General features: G+C 48.3%; 1 protein-coding gene and 1 long non-coding RNA gene across 4 annotated transcripts in view; one reads left to right on the forward strand and one right to left on the reverse strand.

Annotated features, from left to right (window-relative positions):
* LOC105467851 (adenylate cyclase 9) overlaps window positions 1-23,154 on the reverse strand; it is a 157,113-nt gene that overhangs the window by 30,721 nt on the left and 103,238 nt on the right. For all 3 annotated transcript variants that reach the window (XM_011717618.3, XM_011717619.3, XM_011717616.3), the window contains exon 3: window positions 14,064-14,254. In XM_011717618.3, coding sequence (XP_011715920.1) covers window positions 14,064-14,254 — 191 coding nt within the window. The remainder of the gene's footprint in view (window positions 1-14,063; window positions 14,255-23,154) is intronic.
* On the forward strand, window positions 25-22,268 carry LOC139359813 (uncharacterized). Its single transcript, XR_011616266.1, has 4 exons — window positions 25-153; window positions 3,942-4,138; window positions 14,141-14,240; window positions 22,130-22,268. It is a non-coding gene; the product is annotated as an uncharacterized lncRNA (long non-coding RNA).

The raw sequence follows: 23,154 nt of genomic DNA on the forward strand, positions 1-23,154 counted from the left end.
CGGACAACGGATCAACAAACTGTGGTCTATTCGAACGATAGGCTGTTAGCCACGAAAAAGATGGCAACACTGACGCCTGCCGCAGCACGGTGAGGGAGGCCAGACACAGCACAGATATTACGTGATCCCGTCTACGTGAAATATTCAGAAAAGGTGAATCCTTAGAGGGAGAAGGCAGATTCATGGTGACCAGGCGGGATGGGAGCAGGAAGGGGGAGTGGCTGCTAAGGGGTGTGGGGTTTGCTACGGTTCAAATGTTTGTGTCTCCTCAAAAGTCAGATGCTGAAATCCTAATTCCCAAGGGGATGGCATTGGGGGGGGCAAAGCCTTGGGAGGTAATTAGGTCATGGGGGACAAGCCTTCAAAATGGGATTAGTGCCCTCATATAAGAGGCCCCAGAGAAATCTCTCGTCCCTCCCGCCCTGGGAGAAGGCACCATCTGGGAAACAGGAACGGGTCCTCACTGGACACTGAATCTTCTGGGACCTTGATCTCGGACTTCCCAGCCTCCAGAACTGTGAGAAATATATTTCTGTTGTTTAAAAGCCACCTGGTTTGTGGTATTTCAACGGGGTTTCTCTTTGGGATGATAAAAATGTTCTAAAATTGACCATGGTGATGGTTGTACAACCTTTTGCTAAATATACTAAAAACCACTGAACTGTACACTTTAAAAAGATTTATTTTTTAACTTTTTTTGAGATGGAGTTTCACTCTTGTTGCCCAGGCTGGAGTACAGTGGCACGATCTTGGCTCACTGCAACCTCCGCCTCCTGGGTTCAAGTGATTCTCCTGCCTCAGCCTCCCAAGTAGTTGGGATTACAGGCACCCGCCACCACACCTGGCTAATTTTTTTGTGTTATTAGTAGAAATGCGGTTTTGCCATGTTGGCCAGGCTGGTCTTGAGCTCCTGACCTCAGGTGATCCACCCATCTTGGCCTCCCAAAGTGCTGGGATTACAGGCACGAGCCACCATGCCTAGCCAAAAAGATCCATGTTATAGTATGTGAATTATATCTCAACAAAGCTGTTATTAAGTAAATAAAGTGGTCACCAACTATGCTAGGACACAAATCCAAGGTTCTTAAGCTCCGTGTGATGGTGAGCTAGTCTCATAAGATGGGCTGAATAATCAGAGGTACATGATTTCCAGATCTAGGAGTAATTAAAAGTTTACAGGAATTAATGGACCTAGAAAAGAGAAGGCAAGATTTAATACAGGTACACTAAAAAGAACAAAGCCTTTATTTCTCACAAACTAGGATTCAAACCCTAGTCAAGTACTTACTAGCTAGGAGACTCTGTTCAAATCACTTTACCTCAGTTCCCTCATGTATAAAACAAGAGTGAAGGTATGTTGCTAAGAATTAAATTAAATTAAATTAAATTGGCCGGGTGTGGTGGCTCACATCTGTAATCCCAGCACTTTGGGAGGCTGGAGTGGGAGGATGGCTTGAGTGCAGGAATTTGAGGCCAGCCTGGGCAACATGGCAAAACCCTGCCTCAACAAAAAGTATAAAAATGAGCCTGGCCTGGTGGCGTGTGCCTGTAGTCCCAGTTACTTGTGGGGCTGAGATGGGAGAGCTGTTTGAGCCTGGGAGGTCAAGGCTGCAGTGAGCTTTGATGGCGCCACTGCACTCCAGCCTGGGGCAAGAGACAAAAACCCTGTCTTAAAAATAATAATAATAATTAAATAAGTATATATATAGCCTAGCACAGTTCCTGGCATACAGTATACCATTAATAAACTCATTATTATTATTAATGTGACCCAGTAACCTAGGAACTGTCTAAGAAAGCAACTAACAGCTTCCAATGAAGAAGACAACTGTGGCAAGAAAGATTTTTTTTTTTTAGGACTCAAAAGCAATTTCCTTGCAGTAAGAACTGTAAAACATTGAAATAAATTATGGGAGGCCAGATATTATTTTGGAAATTTAAAATAAGTGTCACTACCTAAGGGCAAAGATATGACCCAGGTTGTATTTTAAGTTAAACTGCAGGCCTGTACTATATTAAATAAAAGAAACAAAGATTCTACAGGGTTGTATAGTTTGGGAATCTGATGTAACACACAAGCTAAATTTGAACATTTGTATGCATTCAAAAAATGAAAATATACATGCCAAAACAGCTAGCGAAATCATTAACTAACATATCTGAACAAATAATGGCATCCACATAACATTTGCTTATAGCTCTTTAAAAACTGACATCATCAACAGAGGTCAAATGTTCTAGTTGTCAATAACATACAGTGAGTCTATCTGAAAGTATCTCTTGGTATTGACTGGCAGAGTTAAACTTCCAAACATTTTGCTGGCGTGCTGGCTCACACCTGTAATCCCAGAACTTTGGGAGGTCGAGGCGGGAGGATCGCTTGAGGACAGGAGTTCAAGACCAGCCTGGGCAACATAGGGAGACCTTGTCTCTATCAAAAATAAAACAAATTAGCTGAGCGTGATGGCACGTGCCTGTGGCCCTAGTTACTTGGGAGGCTGAGGCAGGAGGATTGCTTGAGCCCAGGAAGTCAAGGCTGCAGTGAACTGTGACTGTGCCACTGCACTCCAGCGTGGGTGACAGAGCAAACCCAGTCTCAAAAAATATATATATATAAATATATGTGTGTGTGTATGTGTGTGTATATATGTGAGTGTGTGTATATATGTGTGTATATATATGTGTGGGTGCATATATATGTGTGTGGGTGTATGTGTGATGTGTGTGTATATTTGTGTAGGTGTATATATATGTGTGTGGGTGTATGTGTGTATATGTGTGTGTGTATATGTGTGTGTATATGTGTGTGTGTGTATATGTGTGTGTGTATATGTGTGTGTGTATATATATATATACCTACTTGCCAATGAGACCACTGATCTTATTAAATGAAAAAAAAATCTAATACCAAGAGAAAAATAAAGTAGGCATGCCTGATACCATGCATAACAGATGCCTGAGAGAACTCTCTGGTGTGGCTAAGGTGGGGTGCTTGGTGCTTGATGGGGCACAACAGCCATTTCAGGGGCTAACTGGTAGACCAGGAAAGGAAGCCAGAGGTGTGAAAGCATTTGCCCCACTTGGCTCAGCCGAAGCCTGAAGTGTAAGTGAGTGCTTGGTAAACGCTGGCAGTGAATATGAAAACTTCTGTTAACTATGCTGTCTGGTCATAAAGAGTTCATCTGGTAATTCAGTGTCCTTGATTACAGACAGAACAGCCATTGGTATCATTCTTCTGTAGCCATTTAGTCACAGGAATCTCCTGGCATCAGTCTGTTTCAGGTATTTTTCTTGCCTCAAGTTCATCTGCTGTGCGTTTCTCTTTTTTTTTTTTTTTTTGAGACTGAGTCTCCCTCTATCACCCAGGCTGGAGTGCAGCGGGGCGATCTCGGCTCACTGCAACCTCCACCTCTCGGGTTCAAGCAGTTCTGCTGCCTCAGCCTCCTGAGTAGCTGGGATTACAGGCACCCACCAACACGCCTGGCTAATTTTTGTATTTTCAGTACAGATGGGGTTTCACCACATTAGTCAGGCTGGTCTCAAACTCCTGGCCTCAAGTGCTCTGCCTGCCTCAGCCTCCCAAAGTGCTGGGATTACAGGTATTAGCCACCGTGCCCGGCCAACCCTGCTGTGCTTTAAGACGAGGCCACCTGCTTCTTCAGTGCCCCCTACAGCACACTGGCTTTCCTGGCTTTATGAGATTTTCTATGGCATTTAAAGCCATGAATATGCCACCGTGACAGTCAAACCAACTTGGCACCAGAGGGCACACTGAGGACAGCGGGGGCTCCATGCCCTCTGCAAGGACTTCCCTTGGAGGGGCCGGAAGGCCGGTGGAGCCCGGGAGTGCCCACTGGGATGAGGTTGCTCTCTGGGGAGCCTGGGGCAGTGGTCTCTACAGGTGGGGAACTCAGTGCTTTGCTTACAATCCCCTTGAACAGAGGCCGAGGCCTGCACCCAGCGGTGATAAGAAGTTCTGATACAGAAGTGAGGTCCTGCAGAGCTGCCCACAAACGGCAGAAGAGGTTGTGCTTGCAGAAGGAAAAGGCTGCGTGGGTCACATGGACAGCTGTAGACACCCAGGCTCCGGCCTCCTGAGGGCCGGGATAGTGCTCACTGCCTATTCCATTCCCAACAGGTTTGTCCAGGAAGTGGGGGTATGGGAGGTGGGGGGAGAGCCAGGTGCAGACTCCAGGCCACGCTGGGTGGTGTGGCCCCACGGACCTGTGTCACCCGGACCCAGCAGCCATCATTTTACTGCACTTTGAAAATTCGGATTTTGGCTGGACGTGGTGGCTCATTCCTGTAATCCTAGCCCTTTGGGAGGCTGAAGCGGGTGGATCACCTGAGGTCAGGAGTTCAAGACCAGCCTGGTCGACATGGCAAAACCCTGTCTCTACTAAAAATACAAAAATTAGCTGGGCATGGTGGCACATGCCTGTAATCCCAGCTACTGGGGAGACTGAGGCAGGAGAGTCACTTGGACCCAGGAGGCGGAGGTTGCAGTGAGCCCAGATCGTGCCATTGCACTCCAGCCTGGGCAACAGAGCAAGACTCCAGCTCAAAAAAAAAAGTGGATTTCTGTTGTTCTGTTTCTTCCTCAGCTACTTTCCTTTTGGGGGATAAATTTTCTAGATAAAATCTTTAAAACAAATGAAACAAAAGAAATCTTAGAGCTGGGTGTGATGGCTTGCTTGAGCCCAGGAGTTTGAGATCAACCTGGGCAATGTAGCAATACCCCATCTCTACAAAAGCTATTTAAAAATTTTAAAAATTAGCTAGGCATAGTGGTGTGTGCCTATAGTCCCAGCTACTCAGGAGGCTGAGGTGGGAGGGTCGCTTGAGCCCAGGAGGGAGAGGCTGCAGTGAGCTATGGTTGTGCCACTCCACTGCAAACTGGGTCACAGAGCAAGACTCTGTCTCTTTAAAAAAAAAAAAAAAAAGAGGCCGAGGGTGGTGTCTCACACCTGTAATCCCAGCACTCTGGAAGGCCAAGGTGGGTGGATCATGAGGTCAGGAGATTGAGACCATCCTGGTTAACATAGTGAAACCCCCTCTCTACTAAAATATAAAAAATTAGCGAGGCGTGGTGGTGTGCGCCTGTAGTTTTAGCTACTGGGGAAGCTGAGGCAGGGGAATCGCTTGAACCCGGGAGGTAGAGGTTGCCGTGAGCCGAGATCACGCCGCTGCACTCCAGCCTGGGCAACAAGAGCAAAACTCCATCTCAAAAAAAAAAAAAAAAAAAAAAGAAGAAAAAAGAGACAGACATCCATCTACCCAATGGAGAGAGTCTCACATCTCAACATTCCCTTCTGAGCAGTAGTTAGAGTTCTCTTCTGTACCAGGAGGGTCCTACCATGCAACGGTGGGTGGGTTTGTTTCCCTCCCCCGACCTCCTACCTCCCACCCCCCACAGCAATTTTCCTTGAGCAATTCGCTAGCTTAATTTTAATCTGGATTAAGACATTTCACGAACTGTTTTTTGCCAAACACGGATGCCTCTGTGAAACGTTTCCCAGCTGGCTAAACATCGTCTCCCCCTGCACAGCTGCAGGCCTCTCCACCCCTGCTGAGCCCTCCCTGGGAAGGGTATTTCTGACTCCAGGAAGCTCCAGGCATGGAAGCACCTCACTGCCTGGGGAGACAACCCTAGCGGCTGGCTCACAGGGAGCCACACGGGCAGGCACGTTAGAGAAAAAGCAGCGTCATAACGACAGCAGCTACCATGACTTAGGAATGTCTATGTGCCAAGGTCCTACCCAGGAACCGGTCGCGCCCCTATTCACGCGGTATCTGCAGTCTCGACTGTGCGATCTTGTCCTTTGCAGCCACACTGCGAGGCAGCAATGATCGCTCTGCGGACGGCCACAGACCCCAGGGCCCTGGACCCGGACCACCGTTGTACGGCTCTGGCCCCCTTTCCTGGCACAAGGAGGACCCAGCAATAATCCTGGCACCTTGCTCTCCTGGGCCTTGTTCCCCCAGAGTGACCTGAGCAGCTATGCCTGTCCTCTTGGTTCTTCCGAGCAGCACCCTGGGCCCTTGGGCACCAAGGGAAGTCTCAAGACTTCTAAGGTCCTCCCAGCAACGCGCTTGGCGGGCCAAGGAGTTTGCTGGCTGTTGCCTGGGTAACCTGAGATTCCCTGGAGAACGCCCAAGAGCAAACTCTGCATTTTCCCGGATTATCTTTGCTCCTTCCCCCATGTGGACGTGGGCTTTGGAGGGAAGAGTGTAGCCATTTCTCTAACACACTTGGGCACATTTGCATTTGTTTTTAACACATTTCAGGACGTGCACCCTACATTCCGGTCAAAATATATGGCACAAAGCTATAAAACCGTTTTTTTCTTCAAGGTTATTTCTCATCACAAGATAAATCATTTCTCAGCCAACAGCTGTCCCTTTTCAAAACTGTCAAGGGAGGGAGTGGGGAAACCTCTTTTCTCAGAAATGAGGAGGATACACCACTAGAAGAGCCCTGGCTTTGCCTGCTTCGTCTTCTCAACAGGACTGTTTTGCAAGATGTCATGTTATCAGAAACATCCTTTGCTCCCAAACTCAAAATGATGTTGAACATGGCGAATAGGAATAGTCATGGCATTGCACCCACAATAACCACAAATACAGTTTCCTGAAGTGTTCTTTGAAACTCCTTGTATCTACTTAGCCCTCGTAAGCACCCACGATGCAGGTACTAAGATCGGTTCCATTTTACAGATGAGGACATTGAGACAGAGCAGGCACCGGCCCAGAACCACATGGTACGGCTGGAACCGCATAAAGCGGGTGGTGAGGCCAGGCAGCAGAGCTCCCGGCCCCGGAAATCTCCAGGTGAACGGGGCAGCCCATCAGTGCGGCAGAGCCACCGGGCACACTCTATGTCCCTGGCATTGCTGTTTAAGCTAACAGGTTAGGTACAGGCATACGTACTTCAAAATAGAGCATTTCTGCTAACGAAACATTAGGGTAAGATAGAAGTAGAATATTAGAAGAAAAGATAAGCAGTAATTATCACAGAAAAAGAAATTTTCTTACATCCCCAAAGCGGTAAGAACAGACAGCAGATGGCCTGAGAATACCAGACAACGCACCACACGAACACACACGTGTAAAACTCACACACACGATCTCAGAACCACACGGGACGGAGCCCTAAAGGACCACTAGGCTCAATAACCAGGCTGGTGATGACGACCCGAGTCAAAAATAGATGAAAATATACTCAGCAGACTGTCAGGCAGGAAGACTGTTACCAGCTGTGGAAACAGTCCTCCATGAAGTCAAAATAAGAAAATATTTGGCATTTGGGGAAACTTCATGGAAGTGCAATATTTCACTCTCGGGCGATGCCAGTTCAGTGATTCCGCACATACATTTCCATCCCTCTCCCTACACACATATATAATTTCTTACTTGGAAATAATTTTAGACTTGCAGAGAGTGGGAAAGACAGTTCAAGGAGTCTGCGTATATCCTTCGTACAGACCCGCAGTACGGTTATCAAGACCGAAGCAACTCATGCTGGAGCGATACTGTTAGCTAAGCTGCAGGCTTTATTTACATCTGCAGGATGTCCCCGGTTTCCCTGATGTCCCTTTGCTGTTCGGGGTCTCCTCTAGGTCCCGTGTTGCATTTAGTCCTCACGCCTCCTGCTCACCCCCAGCATATGGGGGTTCCCCTATCTTTCCCTGTGTCTCCTGGCCCTGCTGTGTCTGAAGTCCCGGCCAGGTATTTTGTCAAATGTCCGGATCTGGACCTGCCTGGTGCTTTCTCAGAGCAGACTGAGGTTTGGGGTTTGCGGAAAGAATGCCGCAGAGGTGACATGCCCTTCTCAGGACACCACACTGGGGTACAGGATGGCCATGTGTCGTCCTAGCAGGGAGGCTCACCTGGATCATTTGGTGAAGGTGGCGTCTGCCTGGTTTGTCCACTGTGAAGTTCCTATTCCTCCCCCACCCCACCTTTCTTTTTTGAGACGAGGTCTCATTCTAGTGCCCAGGCTAGAGTGCAATGGTGCGCTCTTGGCTCATTGCAGCCTCTGCCTCCCAGGCTCAAGAGATCCTCCCACCTCAGCCTCCCAGGTAGCTAGGACTACAGGTGGATACCAACATGCCTGGCTAATTTTTACAGTTTTTGTAGAGATGGGTTTTTTTTTTTTTTCAATTGTTTTGTTTTTTGAGATGGAATCTCACTCTGTCGCCCAGGCTAGAGAGCAGTGATATGATCTCAGATCACTGCAACCTCCGTCTCCAGGTTCAAGAGATTCTGTTGCCTCAGTCTCCCAAGTAGCTGGGATTACAGGTGCGCGCCACCACGCCTGGCTAATTTTTTTATTTTTAGTAGACATGGGGTTTCACCATGTTGGCCAGGCTGGTCTCGAACTCCTGACCTCAGGTGATCCGTCTACCTTGGCCTCCCAAAGTGCTGGGATTACAGGCGTGACCACCTCACCTGACACAGACTACCCTTTGGTTTTATAACAGCTTTATTAAGATGTAATTCGTACAGCATATAATGCACCCATTTAAAGTATATAACTCCAGGGTTTTTAGCATATTCACAGGGATGTGCAAGCATCACCACTATCAATTCAGACTACCGCTTATAATAAATACCTATTTAATTTCTAAGCTGTATATATTTATATATGTATGTGTCTATAAAATCATTTTTTCAATTTCTGTAATGAATGAAAAGCCCCTTCCTTCCTCAAATCAGGCTGGCTGAGCCTATTCATAATGACTTGACACACAGAAAACAAGTAGATGAAAGAAGTGATCATTTATTGAGGATCATTTTCAAAATTCACTGTCACAAAAGGATGGTTCCTGAGGTGAGTGGCCTCAAAGGGGAAGGAGAAAGCTTTTGAAAGCAAGACAGGTCCTCCCTGAATCATCCCCATATGGGTAAATATACATCATTAGCTTTGTTACTGACTGGTCCATGTAGAAACACCCAGTGGCCAAGCAGCCTGGGGTTCTGAATAATAGATGAAGGTAAACTCAGGAAGACCAGCCACGCAGGTGCACTCCCAGGGAGGCCTTTCAGAGATGAACCAAGATGCTTTCACAGCTCGAATGGTTCACTGATCAGAACTAATGTGATAAAAGTAATTCAATTTTGGGTTTTCTTTTCTTCTCAAGATGGAGTCTCACTCTATTGCCCAGGCTGAAGTGTAGTGGCATGGTCTCGGCTCACTGCAACCTTCACCTCCTAGGTTCAAGGGATCCTCCTGCCTCAGCCTCCTGAGTAGCTAGGACTACAGGCATATGTCACCACACCTGGCTAATTTTTGTATTTTTAGTAGAGATGGGGGTTTTACCATGTTGGCCAGGCTGGTCTTGAATTCCTGACCTCAGGTGATCTGTCTGCCTCGGCCTCCCAAAGTGCTGGGATTACAGGCGTGAGCCACGGAGCCCAGCTGGGTTTTCTTTTTCTTCATGAAGATGTTGGAAAAGCTGTTTTTATTGACATATGGCATCTAGATCCACTCACCACCCACAGGGTTCATGAGAAAATGGAAAGCAAACGCCCGCTGGAGTACTGACGTCACATTCAACAGGCCAAGGCACACATGCTCCCGTGTCATACCAGTGACTTGGTTATGGCCGAGAGCATCCAACCCACAACAATGGTCAGCCACAATCACTGAGAATCTCCCTCGAGTCGGAACCACGGAGAAGATGGGATCTTCCCCAGTGAGTCAGTGACCTCTTGCAGGCAAGCCAGGACCATCTCTCGGCCTCTCCCAGCCCTCCATGGCTCCGTCTATGGTCACTGTCCCTGCTCTATGTGGAGTGAAGGAGTGTCCAGTGCGAGCAGGGCTTCTCCTCAGCCCTAGCGTCTGCAGGCGCCACTCCAGCTAATTTCCCAGCAATCCCGAGAGGTCCCTTCCTCATCACCACTGCACTGACGAGGAAAACTCTTGCTTAGAGGAATTAAGTGTGTGTTTTCTCTTCCTTTTTTTCTTTTCCCTTTCTTTTTTTTTTGAGACAGCATCTGGTTCTGTCACCCCAGTTGGAGTGTGGTGGCACCATCATATAGCTTACTGCAGCCTCAAACTCCCGGGCTCAAGCGATCCTCCCGCCTCAGCCATCTGAGTGGCTAGGACTACAGGCGTGAGCCACGGCACCTGGCTGCAATTTCTTCACAGTGGCAAAGCCAAGGCTTTGAGAAGGGTCTTGTTTCAAATTGCGGCCCTTCCCGCCATGCTCCGCCTCCCCTCTGTAACGCTGACAGTAGCGTCCTCACCTCTAATGCTCACTCCTTGGTTTCCTTCTTGACCCCTCCTTCCTTCACTTGGGCAGCATCTGTCCCCCCACATTATGCAATATCAGGGCCCTTCGGGTGAGGATCTCTCACTGTTGGTCACTTCAAGAATCCAAGGGGCCAGGCGCAGTGGCTCACGCCTGTGATCCCAGCACTTTGGGAGGCAGGCGGATCACAAGGTCAGGAGATTGAGACCATCCTGGCTAACACGGTGAAACCCTGTCTCTACTAAAAATACAAAAAATTAGCCGGGCGTGGTGGCAGGCGCCTGTAGTCCCAGCTACTCCGGAGGCTGAGGCGGGAGAATGGCGTGAACCCGGGAGGCGGAGCTTGCAGTGAGCAGAGATTGCGCCATTGCACTCCAGCCTAGGTGACAGAGCGAGACTCCGTCTCAAAAAAAAAAAAAAAAAAAAAAAAAGAACCCAAGGCTAGGCACAGTGGTTCATGCCTGTAATCCCAGCATTTTAAAAGGCCAATGCAGGAAGATGGTTATGACCCCCGGAGTTTGCAACCATCCCGGGCAATATAGCAAAATAAATTTAAAAATTAGCTAGGCATGGTGGCACATGCCTGTGGCCCTAGCTACTCAGGAGGTTGACTTGGGAGGATCACTTGAGTCCAGGAGTCTGAGCTGCAGTGAGCTAAGATCATGCCACTGGTACTTTAGCCTGGGCAACAGAGCGAGACCCCATCTCTTAAACAAACAAACAAAAAGAAGCCGACAGTTGGGTGTAGAAAGGGTTCCCTTGGAGCTATGACTTCAGGACCAAAGTTCTGGCTTTTGACATCACTACCATTTCCTGGTAGGTCGTTACAGTACACAGCTTATGTCACATTAGGTAAGAATTTTCCAGCTATGACCTGGGAGATGACTTAAGGTCACACAGGACACACATTCATGGGGGCTGCCCTGGTTCTACACAGTTCTGCTTGGGCTTCTGACTTCAGTCCTTCGCCTGGCTCTGCAGAGCTGCATCGCTCTGTGTGTTTAATTAAAGAATTAAAAACTTAAGCCAAAAAGAAACTGTTAATTACTACATGCCAGGCACCATGCTCGACACTTGGGAAATATTTAAGTTATTTAACACACAGTCTCTGAATGCAAAGAGCTCACAGGAAGGCGCATAGGAAACAAAGATTTAAGATCGTGTATGTTACAGCCAAGTGGGACAGACTGAAGGGACTGAGAATTTGGAGACGAGGGAACAGCGTTATTGGCTGGGAAGGCACAGGAAAGCGTGGTGGAGCTGAACAGTGAACGCAGCCAGGAGTTCAGAGGGAAAGCGAAGCCATGCGTATCACAAGTGAGCGGCAGCAGGAACAGGACACAGGCGAAAATCTACGCGTGTTCCTTCAGGGAACGCTTCCTGAACACCTTTTCTCTAATGTATTGGTCCTTGGCATGAAACTCCTTTCACTACATGAGCATTTTCCCAAAAGGTGAGACCACATGAGCCCTGCAAGGTGCAGCTTGAAGAAAACAACTGTGCTCAAAGAGGCCTGAGAGTGCGGCATACACCGCGTCCTCCTCCGAAGGCCTAGATACTATCTACTAGCGTAGCGAAGGCTCTGAGAAGTCCTGCAGTAAAGAAACCCTTTCTGTGTTGAATATCCAGAGGTTCCCGAATTTACTTTACCACTGAGTGACACCCCTCCTCCTTTTTTTTGAGACAGGGCAAGGTCTCACTCTGTGGCCCAGGCTAGAGTGCAGCAGTACAATCACTGCTCCCTGCAGCCTTAAATTCCTGGGCTCAAGTGATCCTCTTGGCTCAGCCTCCCGAGTAGGTGGGATGGCAGGCACATGCCACCAAGCCCAGTTAATTTAAAAAAATTTTTTTGTAGAGATGATATCTTGCTATGATGACCAAGCTGTTCTCAATATCCTAGCCTCAGCCGTTCCTCCCACCTCGGCCGCCCAAAGTGCCAGGATTACAGGCGTGAGCCACCCTGCCTGGCCTTCTGTCAACCTGAGATAGATTACAGGATTCTCAGAAACGTTCAACGATATTTGGAAAATCTCCACATGCCAAGGAGATATGCTAAATGGTTTTTGCTCATTCCAATCAAAACAAATATATAGATGAGTACAAAGCAGTGTTGCATCGCCATGGCTAAACTCGTGGTCACTAAACCTGTGAGCGTGTGATATGGGGAACTCTGCAACCGCATCCCCTAACGGACAGAAACACACATATGTGGATGCTAAAATGGCAAACACAACAAATTATTTATTTTTGGCTTGGGCTGTCTTTCACTACTTCAATAGAGCTCAGTGTGCAGGCTGGAGGAAACCATTTTTCCCCAAATAGCAAAACCATTCCCGACTCCTCCCCACGCCAGCCCCTCCCTGCCCGGGTCCGCTGTCTAGGAGCCCAGAGCTCCATTTTCTGACTCCTGCAAAACGTCAGCCCAGGCGAGACGGCTGTCTCTAAAGTTTGCAGGCATCCAGGGAATCTCAGATACATGAGCTTTACGCGTGTGCCAAGAGTACGGGGAAGAGAGGGTCCAACACCACTGTCCCGGTGGTTTTCACTCAGGGATGACTCTGCATCCCCAGGGGACACTGGGCCATGTCCGGAGACATTATTAGTTGGCACAGTTGGGGAGTAGGGTACGGGTGGGTATGCTGGCATCTGGCAGGTGGAGGCTAGGGATGCTGCCAGCCATCTGACACGGCACAGGACAGCCCCACCACACAGGACTACCTGGTCCAAAATGCCAGCGGTGCCAAGGTGAGAAGCCCTGCGTTACACTAACAAAGCACCCAACCAACATGATACACGAGCGAGGTTGACAGAACCCGGGTGTCATCGTTACAGGTAACTGGGCGACAGGCACTATGTATCCTGACCCAGTAAATAATCTGGATACCCCGGCTGACTGCCACATGACGAAGGCTGTTCATCGTAAACACCAACAGCAGCTTTCAAGCCTGTGAATGAACATGGAGAGGCAGGGACACACTGGGTGAAGCCGTAACCACTGGCCGCCATCCTCACGCATACCCCACTGTGTTATCTGACAACACAAAGCAGCGCAGGGGAGCTGTTGTGATTCTCTCTCTCTCTCATTTTAAGAATGGAGATAGGAGATGTGTAAACTATAAAAATAAACAGAAGGTACCAGTGGGGAAACTAAATCAAACGTGAAAGCGGAGGAACAGCTCATAAACTGAAATGATTTCACACACCCAAGGTCGACCGCGCCAGTTCCTTGGTAATTTATGATGACAGGTCAGTCCAGAAACAGGCACTTCTAGGCGGCTACCAGGAAATCCCGGTTCCAATAATGAAATACTACAATGTTCTCGGCAGCCTGTCCTCTCAGTGAGCTGTGTCCTAGGATTTACCCACACCAACATCATTTCAAATAATCATAAAATAGTGGATTTCAAGAGACGTAGAAGTATTTGAGAAAGTGGTCTCTGAAATCAGATTATCAACTAGCTCTCCACCCAAGGTGCCAAGGAGAGCCACCTTTACTGTCATTTATCACTAGCTTCTAGAAATCCCAAAACACCACAGGTCCCAGGAGGAGAAAATAACTAATAATTCAAATGAGAAGCATCCTTATGCAATGGAAAGGAAATGGAGGTGCGTAGTATGTCAAAAAGCAAGGATATTAAAAATACAAAATGCTACTAACTTTAGACTAAATATTAAAATCGTGAAAACCAAATAGAAGGTTATTCCACGTTGTCTGCCTCAGACCTGGAGGCTGTTTATTATTTCACGTGCTCTACTGCAGAATTAATAGAAAGTTTTAGAAGTAGGAAAAAAAAAAAAAAAACTAACCTTAAGGTTATCAAAGGTTTTGACAGTCTGCGCCAAGTCACTGACATTCCCTGATGACGCTGTCCCCTGTCCCCTAGGGCCTGAGGACACCTGTGAGCCGTCAATGATCTCAAAGCCAGAAAGCAAGGCCTCTGCACAGCTGCAGCGAGACTCCTTGGCTCTCTGACCCGATATCAGGTAAGTCTTCAAACCTATGATGGATAAAAGTTACAGTCAGCACAGATTGAAAGCACCGTCTGTTGAAACGCAGCTCCGTCTTGCTCTCTGGGGACGACTCACTCCTGGAAAGTTGAGAGTAAAGTGAAAATGTGAACAGGTCATAGTTTACGACGGACGTCCACGATCTCTCTGGAGAGATGCGGCCTCAGGGAGACTGTGGGCCCCCGAGACACTTGTTACCCACATTACGTTTTCTTGGAGTAACGGCTGCGTGTTTCATGTTTTACCTTCAGGGTTAAAATAAGCATTAAAAACTTCCTCCATAAAAGGGTCCCAGGACCTCCCTGTGAAGGCAGCAAAGCAGACTGGTTGACCCTAGACCCTGCTTGGGTTTATTTCTCTCTGTAAACACCAGTCCGGTGAGTACCTTCACAACGGTCAGTGTAGACGTCATGGCAGCCTTCGGCACTGACCATCTTACCTGTGTCAGAGATTGCAAAACTACCCCGAAAAACGAGACCCTACCATGCACCAACAGGCCATTAAAACCTCCCCTGACTCAGAGCCGTCGAGCATCTATTTCCTGTTGGATTCAAACACTCACCCCAGGAACATTCAGCTTTTGTTAAGCTGAGGTCCACATGCATATTATTCTCTCACAAAATCCCCTCTACAGAAACAAAAAAAAAGGGTGGTCAAAAGGACACTTGACATATATCTTTACAATTCTCCTTGGAGGCTGAACTAACACCTGGACCCACGCCGCACCGGAAGGAGCTGTGAACAGGCGGGTGGATCCCGCCCTGGGAATCTGCTGAGAAGATGGCAAAGGAGCAGCTTTTCCGGGAAGAGCCCAAGGAATTTTTGAAAAAGAAGCAAACTTTATTTAAACAAATCCATCCTTTGTCTTCACTGGAATTTAACCAGATGGCAAATGTATCGGAAGGAGGGACAATGTAATTTAACATTTAAATAACATTTATTTCAGGCCTGGTGTATGCCAGGCACTGAGAATAAAATCATGAACAAAGCAGGGTCCCTTCTTTTTTTCTTTAATTGAGATGGAGTCTCACTCTGTTGCCCAGGCTGGAGTGCAACGGTGCGATCTCGGTTCACTGCATCCTCCACCTCCTGGGTTCAAGCAATTCTCCTGCCTCAGCCTCCTGAGCAGTGGGGATTACAGGTGTGCACCACCATGCCTGGCTAATTTATATATTTTTAGTAGAGATGGGGTTTCTCCATGTCGGCCAGACTGGTCTAGAACTCCTGACCTCAAGTGATCTGCCCACCTTGGCCTGCCAAAGATTACAGGTGCGAGCCACTGCACCCGGTTGTAGGGACCCTTCTTGAAGGGCTGAAGCTCCCGCTTCAGGTTGTGAAGGGTGTGGCACGGAAATATTCCATCAAGAGGCAACGTGTCTACGACACTGATCGACTCTGGCTTCTTACACTGGGTACATATTTGGTCAGTGCTTTAAAATTCATTCATTAGAAACCCAGGGACTACTTCATCAACGGTCCCGAATGATTTTATAAGTATGGCCCCATCTCATCATTTCACCTCCCTCTCTACTTGTCAAAATACTACATGGCTTATCTTTTTAAGTCAAGTGTTCTGAGAATTTGCCAAAAGTCCTGGACACATGTAAAGACATCCTAGAGCGTAGCTAGGTCATAGCTGAGAACCAAAAGACTTAGATATTTTCAGATGCCAACTGGCCCCAAGAAACCCTTCATGGTTTATTTTTCCTTTAGAGATAGGGTCTTGCTCTGTTGCCCAGGCTGGAGAGCAGTGGTGCAACCATGGCCCCCTACAGCCTCCACCTCCTATAGCCTCAGCCTCCTGAGTAGCTGGGACTACAGACGTGTGCCACTATGCCTAGCTATTTCTTTCTTTCTTCTTTTTTTTTTTTTTGAGATGGGGTCTCACTGTATTGGCCAGGCTGGTCTCGAACTCCTAGGCTCAAGTGATCCGCCCACTTTGGCCTCCCAAAGTGCTGGGATTACAGGTGTGAGCCACCGCAGCTGGTCAATGGAAATCTTTTACTCTTACTTAGGTCCTGAACTTTTGTGCATTTTTTTTCTCCAACAAAAACCCACATCCCAATTTATATACAGGATCAACCACGGCTGTAACATGTATGCACCAAAATGGAAACATGAACTGGAATATGATGTAGCAGTGAAGGCATCTTTACACCAATTTCTCAGACCTGTCCCAGGCGACATTGGACCAACTCTGCCATTTCACTTTGCCAGAGTTAAAAAATGCAACTGGGCCAGGAGCGGTGGCTCAAGCCTGTAATCCCAGCACTTTGGGAGGCCGAGACGGGCGGATCACGAGGTCAGGAGATTGAGACCATCCTGGCTAACACGGTGAAACCCCGTCTCTACTAAAAAATACAAAAAACTAGCCGGGCGAGGTGGCAGGTGCCTGTAGTCCCAGCTACTCAGGAGGCTGAGGCAGGAGAATGGCGTGAACCAGGGAGGCGGAGCTTGCAGTGAGCTGATATCCGGCCACTGCACTCCAGCCTGAGCAACAGAGCAAGACTCCGTCTCAAAAAAAAAAAAAAAAAAAAAAAAAGCAAACAATGGGGACACAAGAGAAGACAATGAGCTGCCAGGGCTTATTCCCGCCTTCATCAAAGAAGTACACGTGAGAACTTCTGTCCCAGGGCTGCTCTAAGGGTCTCCTTCCCATGACTCCTGAGTGTGGCCCACAAGTCACCAGGTGGCAGGGTGGTGACAGGAGCCACTGACAGCCAGTGTGACTGCGGATGGCCACTCTGGAGACCGCAGTCCCCACACACTGAGAGAGGAAGGACATTTTTTTGGTGGGAGGGAGGAAAAGTTGCAGCTGAAGGGTGAGGTTTCCCACTATGTCTGTGGCTGGCCCTGCAACGTGCTGGCGGCTCAGGGTGCCCCTGCCTGAGGCTATGGCTCCCGGTGCACAAGGGCTGCCCTGGGAGCATGAACTGGGCTGCCCCTCAAACCCAGGAAGGGGCCCTCGCCCAGGTAACTGCGTACCTGCTCCCTGTGTGGCTCCAGAACTGCAAGAGAAAGTCAAGACAGCCTCTCCTGGAAGTGCGTGGGAACTGAAGTGGAGAGAGGCTGGGCAGGGAGGCCTGAGGAGCTGCAGCACGATGGGACAGCCGGCACATTCACAGCGCTCGGCACAGCAGTCCACAGGGCGCACGCAGCAGGGAGCACCCCGCAGTAGCATGGAGCAGCAGCGGCCACCTCTGCTCACAAGCTGGGCACGTGCCTCATGCACATCTCCAACGTCTGCTGTTGCTTGTTTGAACTGGGGTTACTGAGTCACTCTTAATTCATCAAACATTTATTAAGCACTTCCTGTTTACTAAACACTGATAGGTACAGGGACGATGTGTGACTATTTTGGCCAAGATCGTGACCCTTGTGGAGCCCATCACCTGAAGAGGGGCCAAAAGGACAAGCAGGTGTGACTCTGGTCAGGCACGCCAAGTCCCAGGACGAGGAAGGACGGCTGCTCCAGGAAGCACAGGACGGGGCATCTCAGGAAGCCTCGAGAAGGAAGGGGCTGTGGCTCGAATGTGTCCTCTCCAAATTTCAGGCGTTGTGGAGTGACAGTCTTAAGGAAGCAGGGCTTTAAGAGGTGCCGAGGCCAGGAGGGCTCCTCCCCTGCAATGGGATCAAGCACCTGCATAAGGGGGCTTGCTGCAAGGGGTTCTCTCGCTTGCCCTCCCGTTTCTTCTCCCTTCCAGAAGATGCAGCCCTCCCCAGACACCTGAACCTGCTGGTGCCTTGATCTTGGACTTCCCAGCCTCCAGAAGCATGAGGACATAAATTCCCGTGCTGTATCGATTACCCAGCCTGTGCGGTTCTGTTACTGCTTCCCAAGCAGAGGGAGACAGACGGATCAGCGCCCTCCACACGGAGAACTGAAAGACGTGGGGAGGTCAGCCTGGCAACAGCAAACCGGGCAAGGGGCAGGGGTGGCTGACGCCAGGCAGGGGGGTTACTAGAACGGATCATGAAAGGTCCTCTACAGAGGGGGACTGCAGCAGGCACAGCTAAAGGATGGCTTTTAACTCAGTGTGGCTGGAACAGAGAATGTGTGTGGGGAATGGCCAGGGCTGAGCCGCAGCACCTGTGCAGGGCACTGTATGGGCCGTCCCGGGAAGCCTCCATCCTGGGGTTACCGGCGGCAGGGGGGCGGAAGCAGGAGGAAGAGCCACATAGGAGGCATGAGGCATAGGACAAGCCAGGGAGCCGGTGGAAATGCCAGCCACAGCGGGTGGGAAGTTGGGAGGCACGGGAGTCAGGAAATAACGGTGGAAACGGGAAACTTACTCCCCGCAAACTGGCAGCAAGAGGTAAGGCTCCGATTACAAGCAATCAAGCGTGATGGGCGGAGACCTGGCTGCTGGAGGGGGCCTCGGAGTCAGGTCCAGGTCTGCCCCCTAATCCCGTGACCTAAGTGAGCTGCTTCATCTCTGCCTCTCAGTTTCCTCATCTCTAAGGTGAGGACAGGAGCACGGCTTACCCCACGGCTCATATGTGAGGCTTAGATGACCAACACGCACACAGCCTCTACAACTGCCCGGCATGCAGCAAGCACTAGACATTAGCTGTGATTATCGACACGGTGTTTGATCTGCGTGTCACTGGAATCTTTTTCATGCACCTTCTATGTACAAAAGCATTTGCAAAACTGTTAAATCAATAATTGCTCCTGACTTGAGTTTTTCTTTAAGAAGCACTGAATGACCAACCTGTAGTGATAACACGATCCTACTAGTGTGACAAAGGCCAAACACACCTCCAAGTCCACAACGAGCAAAATCGGGAAATACGTTATCTTTTCATTTAGGCTTCCATATGGAAAGCTTAAGTTAAAGTGAAACCTTTTGCCAGAACCAGAAGGTTATCATCATAACAGCTAAGGCAGAACGCAGCTGCCTGATCAGAAACGGCTGAGAAATATATCAGGACAGGTTACTGAGTTCAAGCCCAGCCAAAGTCTTAAGTCAGGAGAATCTGCAGCAACATGATTTAATGAATAACCACACACATGGAGCCTGGGGTCCAAGTTCATTAGAATGGCTCTTTTACAGCAGAAGGTCCAAAAAAAAAAAAAAAAAAAAAGGCAGCTAAATGATTTAAGTATAGTGTAAACAGGAGAATAATTAATATGATTTCTTATGTTCTTTCCTGGTTATCCACTGATTTTACACCTCAACAACAGTGATGCCTTTTATCAGCTTAATTTTACAAAGGTGGCAGAGAGAGGCGGGCATTTCCTAATGGGTTCCTGTGTGACGGGGGAACCTGCCTATGGCTGCGTGCGTGGAGGAGGCTAACACAGTTAACGTTCTTAAGTATTCTTAAGTATAGTGTCACTTCTCTGAAAACTAAAACTGCGCTTTGCACATAGTGGTGATCAGGTTTGGTGACCTGAGCATAGGAAGAGTCACTGACAAAGCCCATTATGGAAAAGAAAGACAATTCTGGCCTCATTTGCCCTGGTCTCTTTCTGTGGGATTCTTGCCTTGGACTGAGATACCCTCAGCCACCAAGAATCAAAGATATGACTGCCAACTCAACAGAAAGAGAAAAACAGCTGGGCACGGGGGTCACAGCTGTGACCCCAGCACTTTAGGAGGCTGAGGCAGGAGGATCACTTGAGCCCAGGAGTTTGGGACCAGCCTGGACAACATAGTGAAATTCCGTCTCTATAAAAAATTTAAGCATCAGCTGGGTGTGGTGGCACCTGTGGTCCCAGCTACCCAGGAGGCTAAGACGGGAGGATCACTTGAGCCCAGGAGGTCGACGCTGCAGTGAGCTGTGACTGCACCACTACACACCAGCCTGGGCAAGACAGCAAGACCCTGTCTCAAAAAAAGAAAAAGAAAAAAAAGAAAAGAAAAACAAGCTGGGTGTGGCAGCACACGCTGTAAATCCCAGCTACTTCAGAGGCTGAGGCAGGAGAATTGCTTAAACTTGGGAGGCGGAGGTTGCAGTGAGCTGAGATCACGCCATGTACTCCAGCCTGGGCAACAAGAATGAAACTCCATCTCAAAAAAAAAAAAAAGAAAAAGAAAAAGAAGAAAAACAAGAAGGAGAAGAATAATCAGGAAGGAAAGAATGTTTTAAGACATGACTTTGGGAGCCAGCCACATAGCATAACAAACACCTAGAAGCTTACGTCACTTATGACTTAAAACAATAAACAGAAGAGAGGCAATCAGCTTGGGCTGGTTCAGAAACATTCCAGAAACGTCTTTCATTTTGCATCGCATTCTTCCTCATGACTAGGTCAGAAATGACCAAGCAGCATGAGAATTATTTAAACTAAACTGTAACCAGCCAATAAGAAAAATAAAGTTAAAAAATGCTTTTAATCTATCAAATAGCCAAAGCCTATGGAGTTATAGATATATTTTATAATTATATATTCTTTCTGCGTAAGAAGAACAAAAGTTTTGGTACAAAAGAGAGAATATTTTTCACGTGTTTACGTTAAAATGATCTCCGGAGGGGTGTAAGTCCTTCCTACTCATATGTACAATAAATAATCATAAGGACTGATTTATTCCGGTTGTCCTAATATTTGATGATAAATCACAAGGTCTTACTACAAATCGCTGCTGGCGAAACTTAACCTCTTCTTAATAAATGAAGTCCCAGGCCAGGCACGGTGGTTCACGCCTGTAATCCCAGCACTTTGGGAGGCCGAGACGGGAGGATCACTTGAGCTCAGGAGTTTGAGACCAGCCCGGCCAACATGGCGAAATCCCGTCTCTACTAAAAGTACAAAAATTAACTGGGCACGGTGGCGCACGCCTGTAATCCCAGCTACTCAGGAGGTTGAGGCAGGAGAATTGCTTGAACTCAGGAGGCGGAGCTTGCAGTCAGCCGAGATCACGCCATTACACTCCAGCCTTGGCGACAAAGTGAGACTTCGTCTCAAAAAAAAAAAAAAAAAAGAAGTTCCAAATAATAAAATATGGGATGGATTTATGGAAGAAAGTGAAAGAAACAAAGGCTGTTCACTCTGCCTGTTTAACTTGATCTTCTGCCTAACCAAAAAAAAATGTTTTTGTTTTTTTGAGATAGAGTCTCGCTCTATTGCCCAGGCCAGAGTGCAGTGGCACAACCTCAGCTCACTGCAACCTCTGCCTCCCGGGTTCAAGCAATTCTCCTGCCTCAGCCTCCGGAGTAGCTAGAATTACAGGTGTGTGCCACCATGCCTGGCTAATTTTTCTGTTTTTAGTAGAGACGGGGTTTTGCCAAGCTGGACAGGCTGGTCTTGAACTCCTGACCTCAAGTGATCCGCCTGCCTCTGTCTCCCAAAGTGCTGGGATTAAAGGCGTGAGCCACCACACCCAGCCAGAAAACAAAATTTTAGTGTGTGCACGCATACTCTCTCTCTCTCCCGCTTCCCCACCCCTGCTTCTAAACAGGTACCTTCTATACCCAGCTTCCCTGTCTCTCCCAGTAATGGCTAAACAGCTGCCATCACAGCCAAATGGGAATGACAGGCACCCCCCTGAATGACCACATTCCCCTGTTCTGGCTTCTGTTGGAGACGGAGTCTCGCTCTGTCGCCCAAGCCGGAGTGCAGTGGCTCACTCGGCTCACTGCAAGCTCCGCCTCCTGTGTTCACGCCATTTTCCTGCCTCAGCCTCCCAAGTGGCTGGGACTACAGGCGCCTGCCGCCACGCCTGGCTAATTTTTTTTTGTATTTTTAGTAGAGACGGGATTTCACCATGTTAGCCAGGACAGTCTCGATCTCCTGACCTCATGATCCGCCTGCCTCGGCCTCCCAAAGTGCTGGGATTACAGGCGTGAGCCACCGCGCCCGGCCTGGCTTCTTATCTTCTGTATTCTGCGTTAATAAATATCCCACTGCTACATTCCAGAATGCTGACACACGGAGAGTCCCGGAGTCACACACTTCAGAGACCCTCGCCTCCCACCTCTAAGAGACCTCTTGAATTAGGGTTTACCAGCACAAGCCTTCACAAAGACTGCAGAACGAGCCTCAGAGACGACACCCAGCACATCCGGCACGTCTGTGAACAGCCCACCAGGTGCTATCTCTGTCATCCACTGGCTCATTTGCTCATTCACGCACCCAGAAAACTAAATGCTTACTGAGTACTTACCGAAGATTAGGATCTGGGCTAAGGGTTGAAAGAAATAAATAGGTTAAAAAAGAAAAAAAGCAACCTAGGTGACTTTCACTTCAGTGCTTGACCTTAGTTCCCTTGTCTAGATCATGGAAATGCTAGTCGGTGTGGTGGCTCAAGCTCGTAATCCCAGAACTTTGGGAGGCCGAGGTGGGTGGATCACTTGAGGTCAGGAGTTCAAGACCAGCCTGGCCAACATAGCAAAACCCTGTCTCTACTAAAAATACAAAAATTAACCAGGTGTGGCGGCAGGCGCCTATAGTCGCAGCTACTCAGGAGGCTGAGGCAGGAAAATCTCTCAAACCCGGGAGGCAGAGGTTGCAGATAGCCGAGATCACGCCACTGCACTCTGGCCTGGGTAATAGAGTGAGACCCCGTCTCAAAAAAATAAAAATAAAAATAAAAATAAAAAAGAAAAGGAAACTACTATGATGTGATGGTCATACCACAGCACAGGGCTGTTGTGAGGATTAAATGAGTTCATTCATGTAAATAGGGAAATGCGAAAAAGGGAAAGACGGTGCTTGTCCTGAGAACAGCCGTGAATGTGAGGACAGTGAGTGAGTGACGATCTGGACCCACAAGAAGAGAGAGACACACACATTCAAGTTCAAGTGTCCATGGGCTGTTCAGAAGCAACAAACAGCACTTCAACAATGAGTTGCCGACAACAAAATGGAAAAGAAGGTCTGCAATAACTATTAAGAATGCTGTCATGGAGCCGAGTTTAAACAATGGGAAGAGGCTATGAAACA

This window comes from Macaca nemestrina, chromosome 18 (assembly GCF_043159975.1).
Source record: "Macaca nemestrina isolate mMacNem1 chromosome 18, mMacNem.hap1, whole genome shotgun sequence".
Taxonomy (NCBI): domain Eukaryota; kingdom Metazoa; phylum Chordata; class Mammalia; order Primates; family Cercopithecidae; genus Macaca; species Macaca nemestrina.